General features: G+C 36.0%; 2 protein-coding genes across 2 annotated transcripts in view; one reads left to right on the top strand and one right to left on the bottom strand.

The window, feature by feature from the left end:
• The window catches only part of LOC118796798 (collagen alpha-4(IV) chain-like), a 60,887-nt gene extending 52,176 nt beyond the window's left edge, over positions 1 to 8,711 (bottom strand). Inside the window, 1 exon segment of the mRNA XM_036555908.1 lies at positions 8,604 to 8,711. The gene's annotated coding sequence lies outside the window, so the exon portion shown is untranslated.
• Positions 8,712 to 8,924: 213 nt separating this feature from the next.
• The window catches only part of LOC118796904 (collagen alpha-3(IV) chain-like), a 68,054-nt gene continuing 60,454 nt past the window's right edge, over positions 8,925 to 16,524 (top strand). Inside the window, exons 1-2 of the mRNA XM_036556054.1 lie at positions 8,925 to 9,029; positions 15,436 to 15,492. Of these exons, the coding sequence (XP_036411947.1) occupies positions 8,952 to 9,029; positions 15,436 to 15,492 (135 nt within the window). The 5' untranslated portion in view covers positions 8,925 to 8,951. The remainder of the gene's footprint in view (positions 9,030 to 15,435; positions 15,493 to 16,524) is intronic.

The raw sequence follows: 16,524 nt of genomic DNA, 5'->3' as shown, positions 1-16,524 counted from the left end.
AGAAAAAGCTGTCTCTCTATCTGCGAGGGTTGCATATCTAGGTGAAGCGTTGTGTCCTTTCTTACAAAGTCCCTTATCTGAAAAAAGCGAAAGATGTCACGTTTGTGAATGGCATATTTATCAGATATCTGACTGAATGACATCAGTGTGGACCCTTCAAATATATCCCTCAAGCGAGAAAAAACCCTCGATGCCCAAAAACGGAAATGAGAATCTGTAACACTCGGAAGAAAGTCAGGATTATCACATGTAGGAGTATAAACAGAAGTCAGCTTGGATCTATCCAGATGCATAATAACTCTCCATGCTTTACCAGTGTTAATTCCAATGGGATTCTCACAGGAGCTTCTTACTGACTTAAAGTTTCTAAGAAACAGCAAGTTTCGTAAGGGATATTTTGTTTGTGAATTTTCGATATCAAACCACAAAGAAGAGTTGTCTTCATGTATCCAATCATATATAAAATGTAAGTAAGCACATAGCTGATATTTTTTATTATTCGGGAAGTCAAAACCCCCTCTCACGTCGGGAAGATGTTAAACTGCCATTTTCAGTCGTTGCCTCTTCTTAGCCCATATAAAGGAACTGAACCACTTATCTAGAGTTTTAAGAGACTTGCTTGGGAAAAGGACTGGAATCATCTGTATAGGGTAAAGCAGTCTTGGGAGGACATTCATTTTGATCAATGCTATACGGCCTATCCAAGAGATAGGGAGAGCATGCCATCTCTCCACATCTAGTTTGATACGATCCAGCAACGGAGTGAAGTTTGTTTTGAACATCTGATTAAATTTAGGGGTTATGAATACTCCTACATATGTAAAGCCTGTCTCTGACCATTGAAAAGGAAAAGGTGATGGATTTTGTGGCATGTGTTTTAAGCTACCCATGGGCATAGCTATGGACTTGAATTGATTTTATAACCTGAAAAAAGACCAAATTTGGAAATAATACTAATGAGGCTAGGGACTGATATATATGTGTGGTTTAGAGAGAAAAATCGAAATATCATCAGCATATAATGGGATTCAAACCATGTTAAGATCTGTTCTTATTGCCTCAGCTAATGGCTCTATTGCTAAATTGATTGACTTAATAAAATTTCCACCTAATCCAAATTTATGTAAAGTGTATTTAAGGTATGTCCACTCTATGCTATCAAATGCCTTTTCCGCATCTAATGAAATCACCATCCCATCTACAGCCCTTTTCTGAAAAGTAAAAATACAATTTAAAAGTCTGCGAACATTATTATAGGAGATAAGTCTAGTTTTAAAGGTAGAGAGTGTGTCTGAGTCCCGAACAGAGGTCGGGAGATGATTCCACAATTTTGGGGCTACGTAGGGAAAAGCTTGACCACCTGCTGTGTATTTTCTAACTCTAGGAACTGTCGGTTGACTAAATTAATTCACTAAGATACTGTGCGGCCATTTAATGATTTATACGTTAAGAGAAAGATCTTATACTCTACACGAAATTTAACAGGTAGCCAGTGTAATGACAACAGGATTGGGGATATATGGTCAAATTTTTTGGTCCCTGTAAGGATTCTAGCAGCTGCATTCTGGACCAGTTGGAGCTTACTTAGTAATGTATTGGAGCATCCAGCTAAAATGGTGTTACAGCAGTCCAGCCTGGAGGTTATATTGCTTTATAATCTCATTGTAGAGCAAATAGATAAATTATTGGGTCAAAAAGTCTGAGACCACTTTAAAGATCTAGGATTATTTGCATTTATTTCTGCAAATAGACGACAAAGTTTTAGAATTTTAAAAAAATATGGCAAAGAAAAGTTATGAGTAGTAAAAGAAAAAATGGTGAAGATTCAGATTTCTAGGTCACTGTTCGAATTTAAGCACAGTTCAAATTTTAAGGCCTTTGTACAAAAAAAATTATGATTTTTTAAAATCTTATTACTTCCACAGAAGCTTGTGTTCAGACGACTCTCAGGTGGATTTGAGCTTTTGTCACTGTTAGTAAGAAATTTCTTCTTAAAACCCACTTATGCAGTTTTCACGAAGATTCTGACCTTCACTAATATTTTCTTATTTGGGATTTGTTCTTAGGTAAGAACAGAATCTACACACATTCAAGAGCCCAAAGGTGAGAACAATTCTGCACTTTAAGAACACATCATGTATCTGACACAGACTTTTTCTTAGGATCTTTGACTTAGGAAGATATTGGAGAATGAGGCCCAGTGTTTTAAAAAAAATCTGAAATTCTGTTCACCAACTAAATTACCACAACAGAAAAATATGTCATTTTGTTTGGCAATTGTTTGTTTATGCTTGTTAATAATAAATATGTAGATCAGTTAATCAGTCTAAAATTTTAATGTGGTAGTTCACTAGACAAGATCTGTGTGAACAGGTTTCCAGGATGAGCGGAGGGCATTTGAGTCTGTGACAGGACGAGCTGCCGAACGTTCAACAGATTTTGAAGTAGCTGTTAAAAACATCTAAACAACAGAAACTGACATGGCTAATTCTATTGCAGTAATTAATGTTACTAATGTCACATGATGAGCTTTAGTGATGTTTGTGAGGGTAACGTTGGCTCATTCTGACAACTCGGTCAGCATATCATTGATCAGTGACATTAATAAATTTTGATTAGGTCTGTTACAGTTACACAATTAAATCAAGCAAAGTTTACATTCTCGATAAATCAGCTTGATTACAGTGATTGTAGTTTGAACCATAAACAGGGACTCCACAGGTCATTAAAAGCCATGTTTGGCAGGATGAACATTCTCCACAAGGGGGTGCTATTAGCGCTGAAATTGCATTTGTGTGCATCACTAAGAGAGGCAACCCACACCAGCAGGATCTCATGAATGTGCATACATTTGTATGCATTTCACATTCATTAAGTAAAATGCAACATTTGCTGTCATAATTGACTCGATCATCAAAAATAATGACTAGACTGCTAAAATAAACAAGGATGACAGGCCTAATTTCGATACACTGACAGGATTTCTTGTACAACTTCTCGTACACTTTGTCAGCTTCCACAAAGTACACAAAGTTGGGAATGTCCAGAGAAGGGGCTCCCAAGTGGCGCGACCGTCTAAGCGTTGGCCCTATCATCAGGAGGTCGCGATTTCGGTCCCTGGTGATGCTACAGCCACCCGTAGTCGGGAGTCCTAGAGTCCTAGAGTCCTAGAGAGCTAGCGTTGATGGTATTTTGTGATTGGGGGAGTCCTAACTAGTGGGTGGAACTGGAGATGACCAAATTGGGTAAAAACTGAAAAAGAAGAAGAAAAAAAAAAGAAATGCCAGGAAAAACAAATTCTATCACAGCTGAATGGTAGTAAGGCATTTGAGATTTGCGGTGCTGTGAAAAAGTGTTAGCTCTTGATTTTCTCTATTAGTGCATATTTGTTGCGGTGAATATGTTTTAACAAAATGAAATATTAGATAAAAAGAACCTCATCAAACACAAAACACTTGTTATTTCACTTATTTATGGAGCTGAGTCAACCAGCTTGTGAAAGCGTAAATGCCCCTTGAGTTACTTAAGCAACAAATGAACCAAATGTGAACGGAGCCAGCCCTGCTGAAGGCTAATCTCATTCATATTGAAGTTTACCATGGATGTGGTGTAGTCACCACAAAGTCTTTACATGCACACTAGCAATGTTCGAAAGAAAATCCAAAATAGCTCAGAAAAAAGAACACTACTAAAATATATCAGCCTGGAAAGGGTGGGATAATGTTTATGGACATCACTGGCCCATAGTTGGAACCATTATCTACAGATTGAGATCTCTGGGAACATTGGTGAATCTTCCCAAGAGTGACCGGCTTGCCAAAAGTTGCCTAAGGGCACAGAGGCAAACCATTAGAGAATGTTCAAGGAACTGCAAGTCTCTCTAGCCTCAGCTAAGGTCAGTGTGCATGATTCCACAGTAAGAAAGGGACAGAGCAAAAAAGGGCATCAAGGCAGAACACACTGATAACCAAAAAACATCAGTACCTGTCTTACGTTTGCAAAAAAGGCTAAACCTTTTGGGATGATGTTTATGGATGTCCAGTCCAAAGTGGAAATGGACCAATATATCCAAATTAAACTGATTCTGCAAAGAAGTGCAGGCTCAAACTACCCTCACATTAATGTGAAAAGCAGGTAACACATTATGCTGGCTGCAGTTATTGTTGCTAAAGGTCAGGAAATAAGTTATTCATTTTAAGGCAGGGGGATTACTTACTGTCCTGAATGGCAACGAGACACGATCATAAAGTCACAGAGAGTAAAGTAGTAAACAGTAAAGGGCCAAAGCCTGTGTCTGCAGGCCAACTGCTCCATGGAGTTTGGTTTAAATCCTAACTAATCACACCTGATACAGATAATTAAAGGGACACCCCAGCATTTTTCAACCTATTCTCTAACCTAATCTGCTGCATTTGTAGCACACAAAAGACCGCAGACAACAATCTTGACACAATTCCCTCTATACTTAGAAAATAACTGAAAACCTGCTGACTGTATGAGGCGGTTTTAAAAGAGGCAGTTCAGATTTTTGTTTTTTTCATAGATCTTTTTTTTAAACTGTATATATCTTAGCCAAATCAATTTCTATAGCATTAGAGCTCTGTTGAAAGAAACCCTGCTGAAAAAGTCCTGTTAGAAACCATTAAGATTAAAACCTAATGGTTTTGCTTTCTAATGGGAACTGGCTTAATGGTTTTTATTAGAGGCCGCGAGTTTCCTGTAGAACACTTTTAGCTCCCATTAGGAAACCATCAAATGCATTTAGAATCAATTGGTCACCCGTTAAGCCATTAGAATCCTTTCCATTGTGTTGTCATCGCATTAAAAAAGCCAAAACACATTACAAAAGCATCAGGAACCAACAGACACTCTTACACTCTAGTCCTAACTAGTGGGTGGAACTGGAGATGACCAAATTGGGTAAAAACTGAAAAAGAAGAAGAAAAAAAAAAGAAATGCCAGGATAAACAAATTCTATCACAGCTGAATGGTAGTAAGGCATTTGAGATTTGCGGTGCTGTGAAAAAGTGTTAGCTCTTGATTTTCTCTATTAGTGCATATTTGTTGCGGTGAATATGTTTTAACAAAATGAAATATTAGACAAAAAGAACCTCATCAAACACAAAACACTTGTTATTTCACTTATTTATGGAGCCGAGTCAACCAGCTTGTGAAAGCGTAAATGCCCCCTGAGTTACTTAAGCAACAAATGAACCAAATGTGAACGGAGCCCTGCTGAAGGCTAATCTCATTCATACTAAGGTTTACCATGGATGTGGTGTAGTCTTTACATGCACACTAGCAATGTTCGAAAGAAAATCCAAAATAGATCAGAAAAAAGAAAACTGCTAAAATATATCAGCCTGGAAAGGGTGGGATAATGTTTATGGACATCACTGGCCCATAGTTGGAGCCATTATCTACAGATTGAGATCTCTGGGAACACTGGTGAATCTTTTGTGATGTGATGCTTTTGTAATGTGTTTTGGCTTTTTTAATGTGATGATATGGACATCACAATGGAAAGGATTCTAATGGCTTAACCAGTGACCAATTGATTCTAAATGCATTTGATGGTTTCCTAATGGGAGCTAAAAGTCTTCTACAGGAAACTAGTGGCCTCTAATGAAAACCATTAAGCCAGTTCCCATTAGAAAGCAAAAAAAGACACTTTATCGTGTCTAGGGATTTTTAGCAGGGAGAACACACAATATCGATAATTGACCGAAGACTCGAATATCGTATTGAATTTGTACTGTTACACCTCTAAAAATGAAAAAACCCTAATAGCAAGAGGACAGTGGGCCACCGTTGGCCCGCTGATGGCAAAGCTGGTGGTCCAATGGCATTTTGCTCAGCGTTTTCTGGGCGGCCCATCTGTGAATTAGACAAAATTCCACTTATTATCGCTCATTTTCCACTCACAGTCCTATTTACTTATTTTTCCTTCCTTCGTTTAGTTAAACTTTGTAAATTAGTTTAGTAAATTGCTGTTGTTGGAACAAAACCTTGTATGTCCAAAATGGTAACTTTACAGGAGAAGGAACAAACCTTCTTTACCTTTAATGGAAGTCAATGGAACCAGACTTTTTTCGAAAGTCGTTTTGGGCCATTTCCTTTGGTCCACTCATCATGAAATTTACAAACAATGTAAAGGACAACAGGCATTTTCAAATTATGTCAAAAACTGAAAAACGTCAAAAATGGAGATACAAGGTTTTGTTCTGACAGCAGCAAAATAATTGTATCTAGCACTGTGTCAACAACAACGTTTTCAATTAAATCATTTTATATTAGGCTTAGTCATTTTTTCTCTGTTTGTAGTATTTGTTTTAGTTTATTTTCTAAAATAAAAGACTAAAATAAAAGGAGCTTGTATGCGGGACAGTGATGTGGGTGGTCTGAGGGTGGACCAGCAGTGGCAAACATTCAGAGAGGTGCTGACCTTATAAAGCCAGCAGGTTGATATATGCTTGTTATCTGGGAAAGTGCCCAAATGTCACTTGATCTTAATGCTGACCTATTTATTCAGGTCAATTCACATATTTATTGCAACATGAACAACACTACCCTGCTTAAAAAAGGACCATTAGAAACCATAAGGATTTAAACCTCATGGTTTTGTTTTCTAATGGGAACTGGCTTTATGATTACTAATAGCGATCAATAGTTTCCTGCAGAACACCTTTAGATCCCATTAGGAAACCATCAGATGCATTTAGAATCAGCCTCTGGTCAGCTACGGAAGTCCAGAGAGGCCAAAAGGCGCTTAGAATTTTCTGAATTGTTATCTTGAAAATAACAAGTAAGTTATGTTGTTATCTCGACATAACAAAAGTTGTTACCTTGAAATAATGAGTTAATTATTTTGTGATCTTAAGATAATATAGTTCTCTTGCGATAACCAGGTAATTATCTTGTGATCTCAAGATGACAAAGTTGTTATCTTGAGATAACAAGTTAGTTATGTTGTTCTCTTGACATAACAAAAATTGTTATCTTTAGATAATGAGTTAATTATCTTGTGATCTCAAGATAACAATCCAGAAAATTATGGCAACAACTCAGGGCCTCTCCGTAGGGATTTCCGTAGTCACCTGTTAAGTCCTTTACTACGGAGCCCTGATGATCCGGTATAAATAAAAATAATCCGTGGCCACACCTTATCAACGAATTAGTAAGGCGTGGGAATGAGATGATTAAGTCGTGGCCATGACTTAGTAGGGCGTGGGGAACGAGATCACGGCTTATTAAGTCGTGGCCACACATTTTTTTTTCATTTATACAGGATGTCACCAGCGGGGCTCCGTACTTTACACTGTGATATCAATTCATTAAAAAAGCTAAAACACATCACAAAAGCATCAGGAACAAACAGACACAATGGGTTCTATGGGTTTTTTCAGCAGGGAGAACACAAAATATCAATAACTGACCTCAGAATCGAATATGGGGTTGAATTTGCACCGTTACACCTCTGAAAACTCAAAAAACATGTGAAATGTCACTTAATCTTGATGCTTTCTTACTCATAACTACAAATTCACATATTTATTGCAACATGAACATCACTACCCTGCTGGAAAAGGACCATTAAAACGTAATGTTTTTGCTTTCTAATAAGAATTACCCTAATGCTTTCCAGTAGAGATCACTGTATCACAGTAGATCACCTTTAGATCCCATTAGGAAACCATTAGATGCATTTCTAATAAGAATTACCCTAATGCTTTCCTGTAGAGACCACTTTATCACAGTAGATCACCTTTAGATCCCATAGAAACCATTAGATGCATTTCTAATAAGAATTACCCTAATGCTTTCCAGTAGAGACCACTTTATCACAGTAGATCACCTTTAGATCCCATTAGGAAACCATCAGATGCATTTCTAATAAGAATTACCCTAATGCTTTCCAGTAGAGACCACTTTATCACAGTAGATCACCTTTAGATCCCATTAGGAAACCATTAGATGCATTCAGAATCAGGCACTGGTCACCTGTTAAACCACTACAGTCCTTTACACTGTGATATCAACCCATTAAAAAGACCAAAACACATACAAAACCATCAGGAACCAACAAAAACTCTGGAAGGGTTCTATGTTTTTTTCAGCACTGTAAAGCTCTCAGCAGTCCCCTGTACTGAGAACGTGAACGAGGCTGACTGACGCCAGCTGCTGGACTCCGTTCCACCTTAAATGCTGCAGTGGTACATTGTGGCGTCTGTACACGCGTCTGAATGCAAGTTGCACCATTTAAGGTGGACCGGAAAAGTTGAACGAGAAGCTGCCGATGTATGTTCTATTGAGGTGTTCTATAGAGCACCAAAAAGGGTTCTTCTACCGCTACGACGTCAAGCTAGTAACAGTAGAAGAACCCATTTTGGTGCTACATAGAGCCATTTTCAAAAAGGTTCTGTATGGAAGCGCGTTCAACACATCCTCCATCAATCTGAAGAGCCATTTCACAATGCTAAGAACCGTTTAAGCTTGAAATGGTTATAGAATTCATGGTTCTAAACAGAAAGAACCCTTAAAGAACCACCTATACGAGTGTTTTAGCTAAAGCACCAGCAGAACGCAGGGAAATGAGCTCTTACCTGCTTTTTTGAAGCTCCAGGCTCTGAGGGAACTTAGCAGCTCTCACAGTCTAAAGAACATACTTTCTGGAGTTTAGAAGCTCAGAGAGAAGCTGCAGTCGCTTTGCACTGGTCCTGAGTGGGCTTAACAGTGGGCAGTGCTAATAGGAGCTTCACGCGCTCATTATCTGCTACACGAGCCTGAAAAACGCGGTTCTGTCTGTATTTCCACCAAAACTGTGCAGGGAAGAGTCCTCACTGTACAGCAGGAGGGTAGCTGGTTCCACAAAGGACAGAATGAGAGACGAACTTGATGCAGAAACACATACTGGAGTGGTGTGAGGGGTCCAGGAGCTTCAGGAGAGGAGGATGGTGATGGTGAGGTCAGCCTGGATGCTCCTAACGCTCCTCAGCTCAGTAGTGCTGTGGCCTGCTAGAGCAAAGGAGGTGAGATTTAAACTGTCTCAGACAGAACTTTGATAGTATTTGTGTAATATTAGCTCTTTCTGCATGTCTGGAGAAGCGTGGAGGCCAGGGATAGTCTGGGAATAGAGAAAACGGACTGGAAGAATCCAGGAAGTGGAGAAAGGATAGATATTCTGTAGTCAGAGTATTACGGTACACTGTTAAAAAGGATGGTTCTTAAAGAAAATGGGTCTATAAAGAACCATGAACACTCAAAGAACCCTTTCTTTGCATGATCTTTGAAAGTCTTCTTCAGATTGACGGTGAATGTGCTGCAGATGGTTCTATATTGAACCATTTCCTTTACTAAAGAACGCTTGAACCCTAGAGAGTGTAGTAAAATAAAAAAATCCACTGAAAATGATTCATAATGGTTCATAATTCAAATGTCTCAGCTGACATAAAATCATAACAGTAACACATTAAATCAATTTCTTTCTTGTGGTTATTATAGCAGGAATTGTATTGAGGTGGCACATTTGGTTCATTTGCAACCACTTGACACATCTGAATCATGTCAATTCAAAGCGTTTCTCACTGAATCGAGATTCTAAATCAGCTTGAAGAGTGAACAGTTTGTAAATGTTTAGTATTAGATGTGCAAATCTCATTGCCATTGCATACAAAATGATCTTTACAAAAGTGAATGTAAAAAGCCTGGAAAGTTAAGGTAAAAAGTTTTCATGTCTGGAACGTGTGGAATTTCTTCGTGAGGAAGAACCTGAACAAAGCAGGAAAAGCATCTAAGTGTGAAGGACTGTAGGCCTCCAGGACCAGGGCTGAGAAACGCTGCTATAGAAAACCTCAAGTGATAACTTTTGACCTGTAAGTATAAAATCTCCACAGTATAGCACTCTGAAACAGTAATGTGCAGATTGAGTCGCAATTATTTTATCATTTTAATAGCTGAGTATACTGTGTTAACCCTATAAACTCTAAAGGTCAGAACTTTCACATTAGTTTCTTAGTAGTTATGGAATAATTCGTGATTAAGATGAATAATTCATAATAGTTAATGGAATAATTCATATTAGTTGATGGAATATTACATACTGAATAGTAAACAATATATAGTGGATACTGAATTATTTATAGTAGTTACTAAATACTTTATAGTGGGTACTGAATAGTTCACAGAAGTTACTGAATCATTTGTAGTATTTACTGAATAAATCATAATATTTACTGAATAATTTGTAGTACACACTGAATAATTTACAGTGGTAATTGAATAACATGAAGTAGAATTGAATAATTCATAGTGGTTACTGAATAATTCATAGTATTTACAGAATAATTTCTAGTGATTACTGAATAATTTATAGTAGTAACTTAATAATTTATTACAAATACAGAATTTATAGCAGACACTGAATAATTTACAGTGGTAATTGAATACCATGCAGTAGATATTGAATAATTCATAGTAGTTACTGAATAATTCATAGTATTTATTTGTAGTTTGTTATTTTTTTTTAGCAGGAATTGTATTGATGTGGCACATTTGGTTCATTTGCAACCACTTGACACATCTGAATCATGTCAATTCAAAGCGTTTTTCACTGAATCAAGATTCTAAATCAGCTTGAAGAGTCAACAGTTTGTAAATGTTTAGTATTAGATGTGCAAATCTCATTGCCATTGCATACAAAATGATCTTTACAAAAGTGAAGTAAAAAGCCTGGAAAGTTAAGGTAAAAAGTTTTCATGTCTGGAACGTGTGGAATTTCTTCGTGAGGAAGAACCTGAACAGGTGTTTTGTCACCTTTGGCCACCTGCTGCAAGTCGAATGTCCAGTGCTGCTGTGTGCTTTGGCCACCTGCTCTAAATGTCTAATGTAATTTAATAATAATTTAATTCTTCATGAAATTTACACACAGTGTAAAGAGGAGCAGGTATTTTCAAATCATGTCAAAAACTGAAAAACAATAAAAATGGAGATACGAGGTTTTGTTCTGACAGCAGCGATACATACATACGTATATATATGTATATATCATACATACACACACACACACACACACACACACACACACACACACATATATATATATATATATATATATAATAATAAAATCACAATTTGAAAGAGCGCAATCTTCAAATTGCAAGAGCTGCTGTCAGAACAAAATCTCTGTGATATCCTACATTATTCAACATTGCCTTAATAAGTTTAAATTTAACCTTAATAACGAAGCTTGTGAACTGGCAGGCTGGTTCACTACATTCAGCAATCAGGCCTCAAATCTGAAAAAATGGATGTGCCGGTCTTTATAGGGAAAAAAGGCCTGTAGTTTAATTTGTAGCAAACCAACACAATATTGGTCAGAAAATATTGCAATTAGTTATTACCCCCCAATTGTTCAGCCTTACATACATGATTTAGAGTTACATATGTGATTTAGAGTTTTATGAACCATTAAGTGAAGTCAGTGCTGCATGCAGTGATGTACTGGGTGTTGTGAGGCATTGTGGGCAAGTTGTACTGGGAGGGTTTTCTAAATTCCATGAGCCTCATTGGAAATCACTTCATACTACAGAAATAGCGCACCATGTAGTGTTTTGTCCATGTTGTAATGATACATTTTTCAGCCGGCCTGTGGTCATTTTCCTGTCAGTACACTTGTAACTAAACGCTGTGTGAGTTAACAAGTGAACCATTCCAAACACAGTGCCTGTCACAATTAGGTTTTCTGACCACTGGGTTGCTGTTTGGAGACCTAACAAAACATTACTTTTGTACAGAATATGAATATTATAAAGTGACTCTACAAGCCAAGACAACTCTTTTTTTTTGGCATTTTTATAGCATATGACACATATGAAGAAGCTTTTGTCAACTTCTTGTTGCGCAGAAAGCCGACAAAATTGCACAGAAACACATTCTGTCTTACTATATTAATAATAAGGCATTTGTTATTGATATTTGATATGTATTAGGTCTGATTATGGATGGCAAAGAGACATGAATGCAACGTTATGCAACTCTAAGCAGTGCTCCAAAGCAGTAATCAGTAAAGGGCCTAACCCTGCTGTGTTTTAATGAATATATTGCTGTAACTGTATTACTAACATAATTATATTTTGGTAGTATAGAGCAGCTTCTTAACCCTGGATCCAGGGTTCCAACACACCTGATCCAACCAATCAGCTTGTTTACAGTCCATGATTGATTTAAAGTGACTGTGTTAAAGCAGGAAAAGCATCTAAGTGTGAAGGACTGTAGGCCTCCAGGACCAGGGCTGAGAAACGCTGCTATAGAAAACCTCAAGTGATAACTTTTGACCTGTAAGTATAAAATCTCCACAGTATAGCACTCTGAAACAGTAATGTGCAGATTGAGTCGCAATTATTTATCATTTTAATAGCTAAATATACTCTGTTAACCCTATAAACTAAAGGTCAGAACTTTCACATTAGTTTCTTAGTAGTTATGGAATAATTTGTGATTAAGATGAATAATTCATAATAGTTAATGGAATAATTCATATTAGTTGATGGAATAATTCATACTGAATAGTGAACAATATATAGTGGATACTGAATTATTTATAGTAGTTACTAAATACTGTATAGTGGGTACTGAATAGTTCACAGAAGTTACTGAATCATTTGTAGTATTTACTGAATAATTCATAATAATTACTGAATAATTTGTAGTAGACACTGAATAATTTACAGTGGTAATTGAATAACATGAAGTAGATATTGAATAATTCATAGTGGTTACTGAATAATTCATAGTATTTACAGAATAATTTCTAGTGATTACTGAATAATTTATAGTAGTAACTTAATAATTTATTGCAATTACAGAATTTATAGAAGACACTAAATAATTCATAGTATTTACAGAATAATTCACAGTAGTAATTAAAGAACACATATTATATTAAATATTAAATAAATTAATTAATTAATTAAATAAATTAAATAAATAATAAATAATCCATAGTGGTTACTAAATAATTCATAGTACTTACATAGTACTTAAAAATTCATAATTGACACTTAATACTTAGTACATACAGAATGATTCATGGTGGTTACTGAATAATTCATAGTATTTACAGAATAATTTCTAGTGATTACTGAATAATTTATAGTAGTAACTTAATAATTTATTACAATTACAGAATTTATAGTAGACACTGAATAATTTACAGTGGTAATTGAATACCATGCAGTAGATATTGAAAAATTCATAGTGGTTACTGAATAATTCATAGTATTTACAGAATAATTTCTAGTGATTACTGAATAATTTATAGTAGTAACTTAATAATTTATTGCAATTACAGAATTCATAGTAGACACTGAATAATTCATAGTATTTACAGAATAATTCACAGTAGTAATTAAAGAACACATTATATTAAATATTAAATAAATTAATTAATGAATTAAATATTAAATAATACATAATCCATAGTGGTTACTAAATAATTCATAGTACTTACATAGTACCTAAAAATTCATAATTGACACTTAATACTTAGTACATACAGAATGATTCATGGTGGTTACTGAATAATTCATAGTATTTACAGAATAATTTCTAGTGATTACTGAATAATTCATAGTAGTAACTTAATAAATTATTGCAATTACAGAATTTATAGCAGACACTAAATAATTCATAGTATTTACAGAATAATTCACAGTAGTAATTAAAGAACACATAGTATATTAAATATTAAATAAATAAATTAATGAATTAAATATTAAATAAATAATACATAATCCATAGTGGTTACTAAATAATTTATAGTACTTACATAGTACCTAAAAATTCATAATTGACACTTAATACTTCATGGTGGTTACTGAATAATAGTAGTTATTGAATAGCTAATCTTAAGATTAATATGTGAATAATAAGCCTGTCTGTATGGTAAAGGAGGAAATGTTTTGTTTTTGGAGTGGAACAGAGGCAGAGAGTAGCATATGGTATACAGTAAACAATGCAGGATAAATAAAGTGTAGAGGTTCTGAGATCATTTATATAATTAATGTATGTGACAGACATGGTGCACACAGAAATGCTTTTCTGGACGTTCTTAAGCTTGTGCATGCTTCTGCTTCAGTCCTGGTGGTCTTTTCTGTGTTGACACACAAGAATAAACAGCTGGGGAGAGACCAGTAAGGCAGATGTTAGGCAGTGTTGTATATGTTGTTGTATGTGGTTGCTTATAGGAGTTTACAATGCATTAGGATGCACTGCCTCCATGAGTTTAGTCTTTGGCTGGAGTATTTATCATGTGATACATTTAAAATAATGTACTTTGGTTAACGTTATAGACGGCACTGATCTGATACCAGGTAGCACTGTTGGTCTGATATCAGCAGAAAATACTGAAAGGGAAATCAGGGTGAAAAAAGGATATTGAGATAATACCGACATGTATGATGTCATGTTGTTAGCTGGATGATTCTGTGACTGGGGCCATTTGTGTTCCACTGAAATAACATTTGCAATTATGTATGTAAAGTGAATGTGAGACATTTAACCCCTTAACATTCCAGGCTTATTACATACTAAGGCTTATTATTTAGTACAGGGACTTCAGTGCAAACTAATGGAGCTTTTCTTAGGTTATAGAAGTGTCTAATAAAACTTTGGGCCCATGGCTTGGTAAGGGGGTAAACAGGCATAAAGTGCCCCTTACAAATGACTTAAAACAGCATTTTTAAATATCCCAGCCCATTACAACTACACTTTATTTTGAAATTGAATTATTAAAATATTTGTAAAAATTATATTTTTGTACAAATGGAGTGTAGTACTTTAATTCCATTGCTTTATCTTATAGCTTGGTAATTTTACAATGGTTGTAGTTTAACATGGAATATTCACCAATTGAGACCTTGCTTTCTGAAGTGAGAGTTTCTAATCACGGTTTAAGTTAATGTGACTGCTAGAGGTGGTAGAAAACATCAGTAGAGTATAATATTATGATATTTTTAGTTTAAAACAACATTGATAGGCACAGGCCCAAGTAACGATATTATATAGCTCAATTACTTACATTTTAACATGCACTAAAACTCACTGTCAGACTAATAGATTAGCAAAATGCCATTATGTAAAGCATTTTTATCGCTAGAAGTGAGGTTGATGGAAGCTGCTGGGCAGGAAAATTGCATTTTTCTTAAACATTTTCATTTTGTTGCTTACGGTTAGTGCAGAAAGTGGATGAGAATGTAGCTATGGTCAGAGAGCGCAGTGGCTAACACCACTAGAATCATATCATGTGGTTGTGCGTCTTTGATTAGTCTGTCATGAGACCCAGCAGCATTGTGTACACTTTGAATTTCACACATATTGCACATTTACCTTACTGCATGTGATAATCATATTGTTTAAATCTGAATGTTCTCGTTTCAGAGATGTGTGTGTAACAGCAAATCCAGATGTCACTGTGAAGGAATAAAAGGTCAAAAGGTGAGTAGAATGCAAATCTTACAAAGCTAATGCAGCTAACAAACACTCAAAACACTCACTCAAAATAGTCATCAAAGTAGCCCGAATTGTTCTTGTAAAAATACATCCCTAAAATATCTGCTCATCCTGCTCAAACCGCATCCAGGCCTTGGTTTAGCGTACAGTATGACCTACTTATGACCCTACATAATATAACACAGATTATAGAATATACAACGACATACTGGAAATAGATAAGCAGGGTGTGGGCTGAGGAGCCTTTATTTCATTCATTTTTCATTATTTATTCAAAAGCTATCTAGTTTTTGTGTTTGCAGTGGACAGTCCCTAGTCGTTAAGCCGCCTCGGACCTTGTGGTCTGACGCTGCGTTCATGACAGCTGAGCGAATGGAGTTTTTCAACTCAGATTCTCCTACTCTCACCTAAAGACATCTCTTAAAAGTGTTTACATTGAATTAAAGAGCTGTTTGCGTTGATACTTTTATTTTAATGTGGGCTGCAGCATTAATCTGCTTTTGAAAAATGACATGAAAAGCATTAGGGATGCATTGATACTGATGTTGGTCTCAGGTATCGGCCCAATACTGTGCTCAGTTACTCATACTCAACCTCCTAAAACTGAATGCAGCGATACTAACATCCAATACCAGCTGCTACCATGTGATGTGAGCCGAGTGTATGCTTTCGTCTTAATGAACAAACGACTCAAGCTGCCAGTGAATGAGGGTCAGCTCACACCAGGAAGTGCTGCTGAGGCTGTGGAGGTCAGACACAAAGTCATTGGGCACTTAAAACATTCTTTTTCTTGTCAGGAATACACTGTGTGATTTTAGCCCATTTATAAACCCACACAAATACCATAACAACCACTTCTAAAATACAAGTGGAGGCACGTAGGCTAGCAAAATGGAGGCAAAAAAGTCAATATTTGCTAGCAAAGTCTGTATATGCTGGCTTTACTCTGGTTGACAGAATAGAATTGCAAGGTATAAACTTTAGGACTGTATATTGTCTTTGTAAAATAGGCTGTAG

This window comes from Colossoma macropomum, unplaced genomic scaffold (genome assembly GCF_904425465.1).
Source record: "Colossoma macropomum unplaced genomic scaffold, Colossoma_macropomum, whole genome shotgun sequence".
NCBI lineage: Eukaryota > Metazoa > Chordata > Actinopteri > Characiformes > Serrasalmidae > Colossoma > Colossoma macropomum.
The sequence above is the reverse complement of the archived record's forward strand: the minus strand, read 5'-3'. Positions and strand labels throughout refer to the sequence as shown.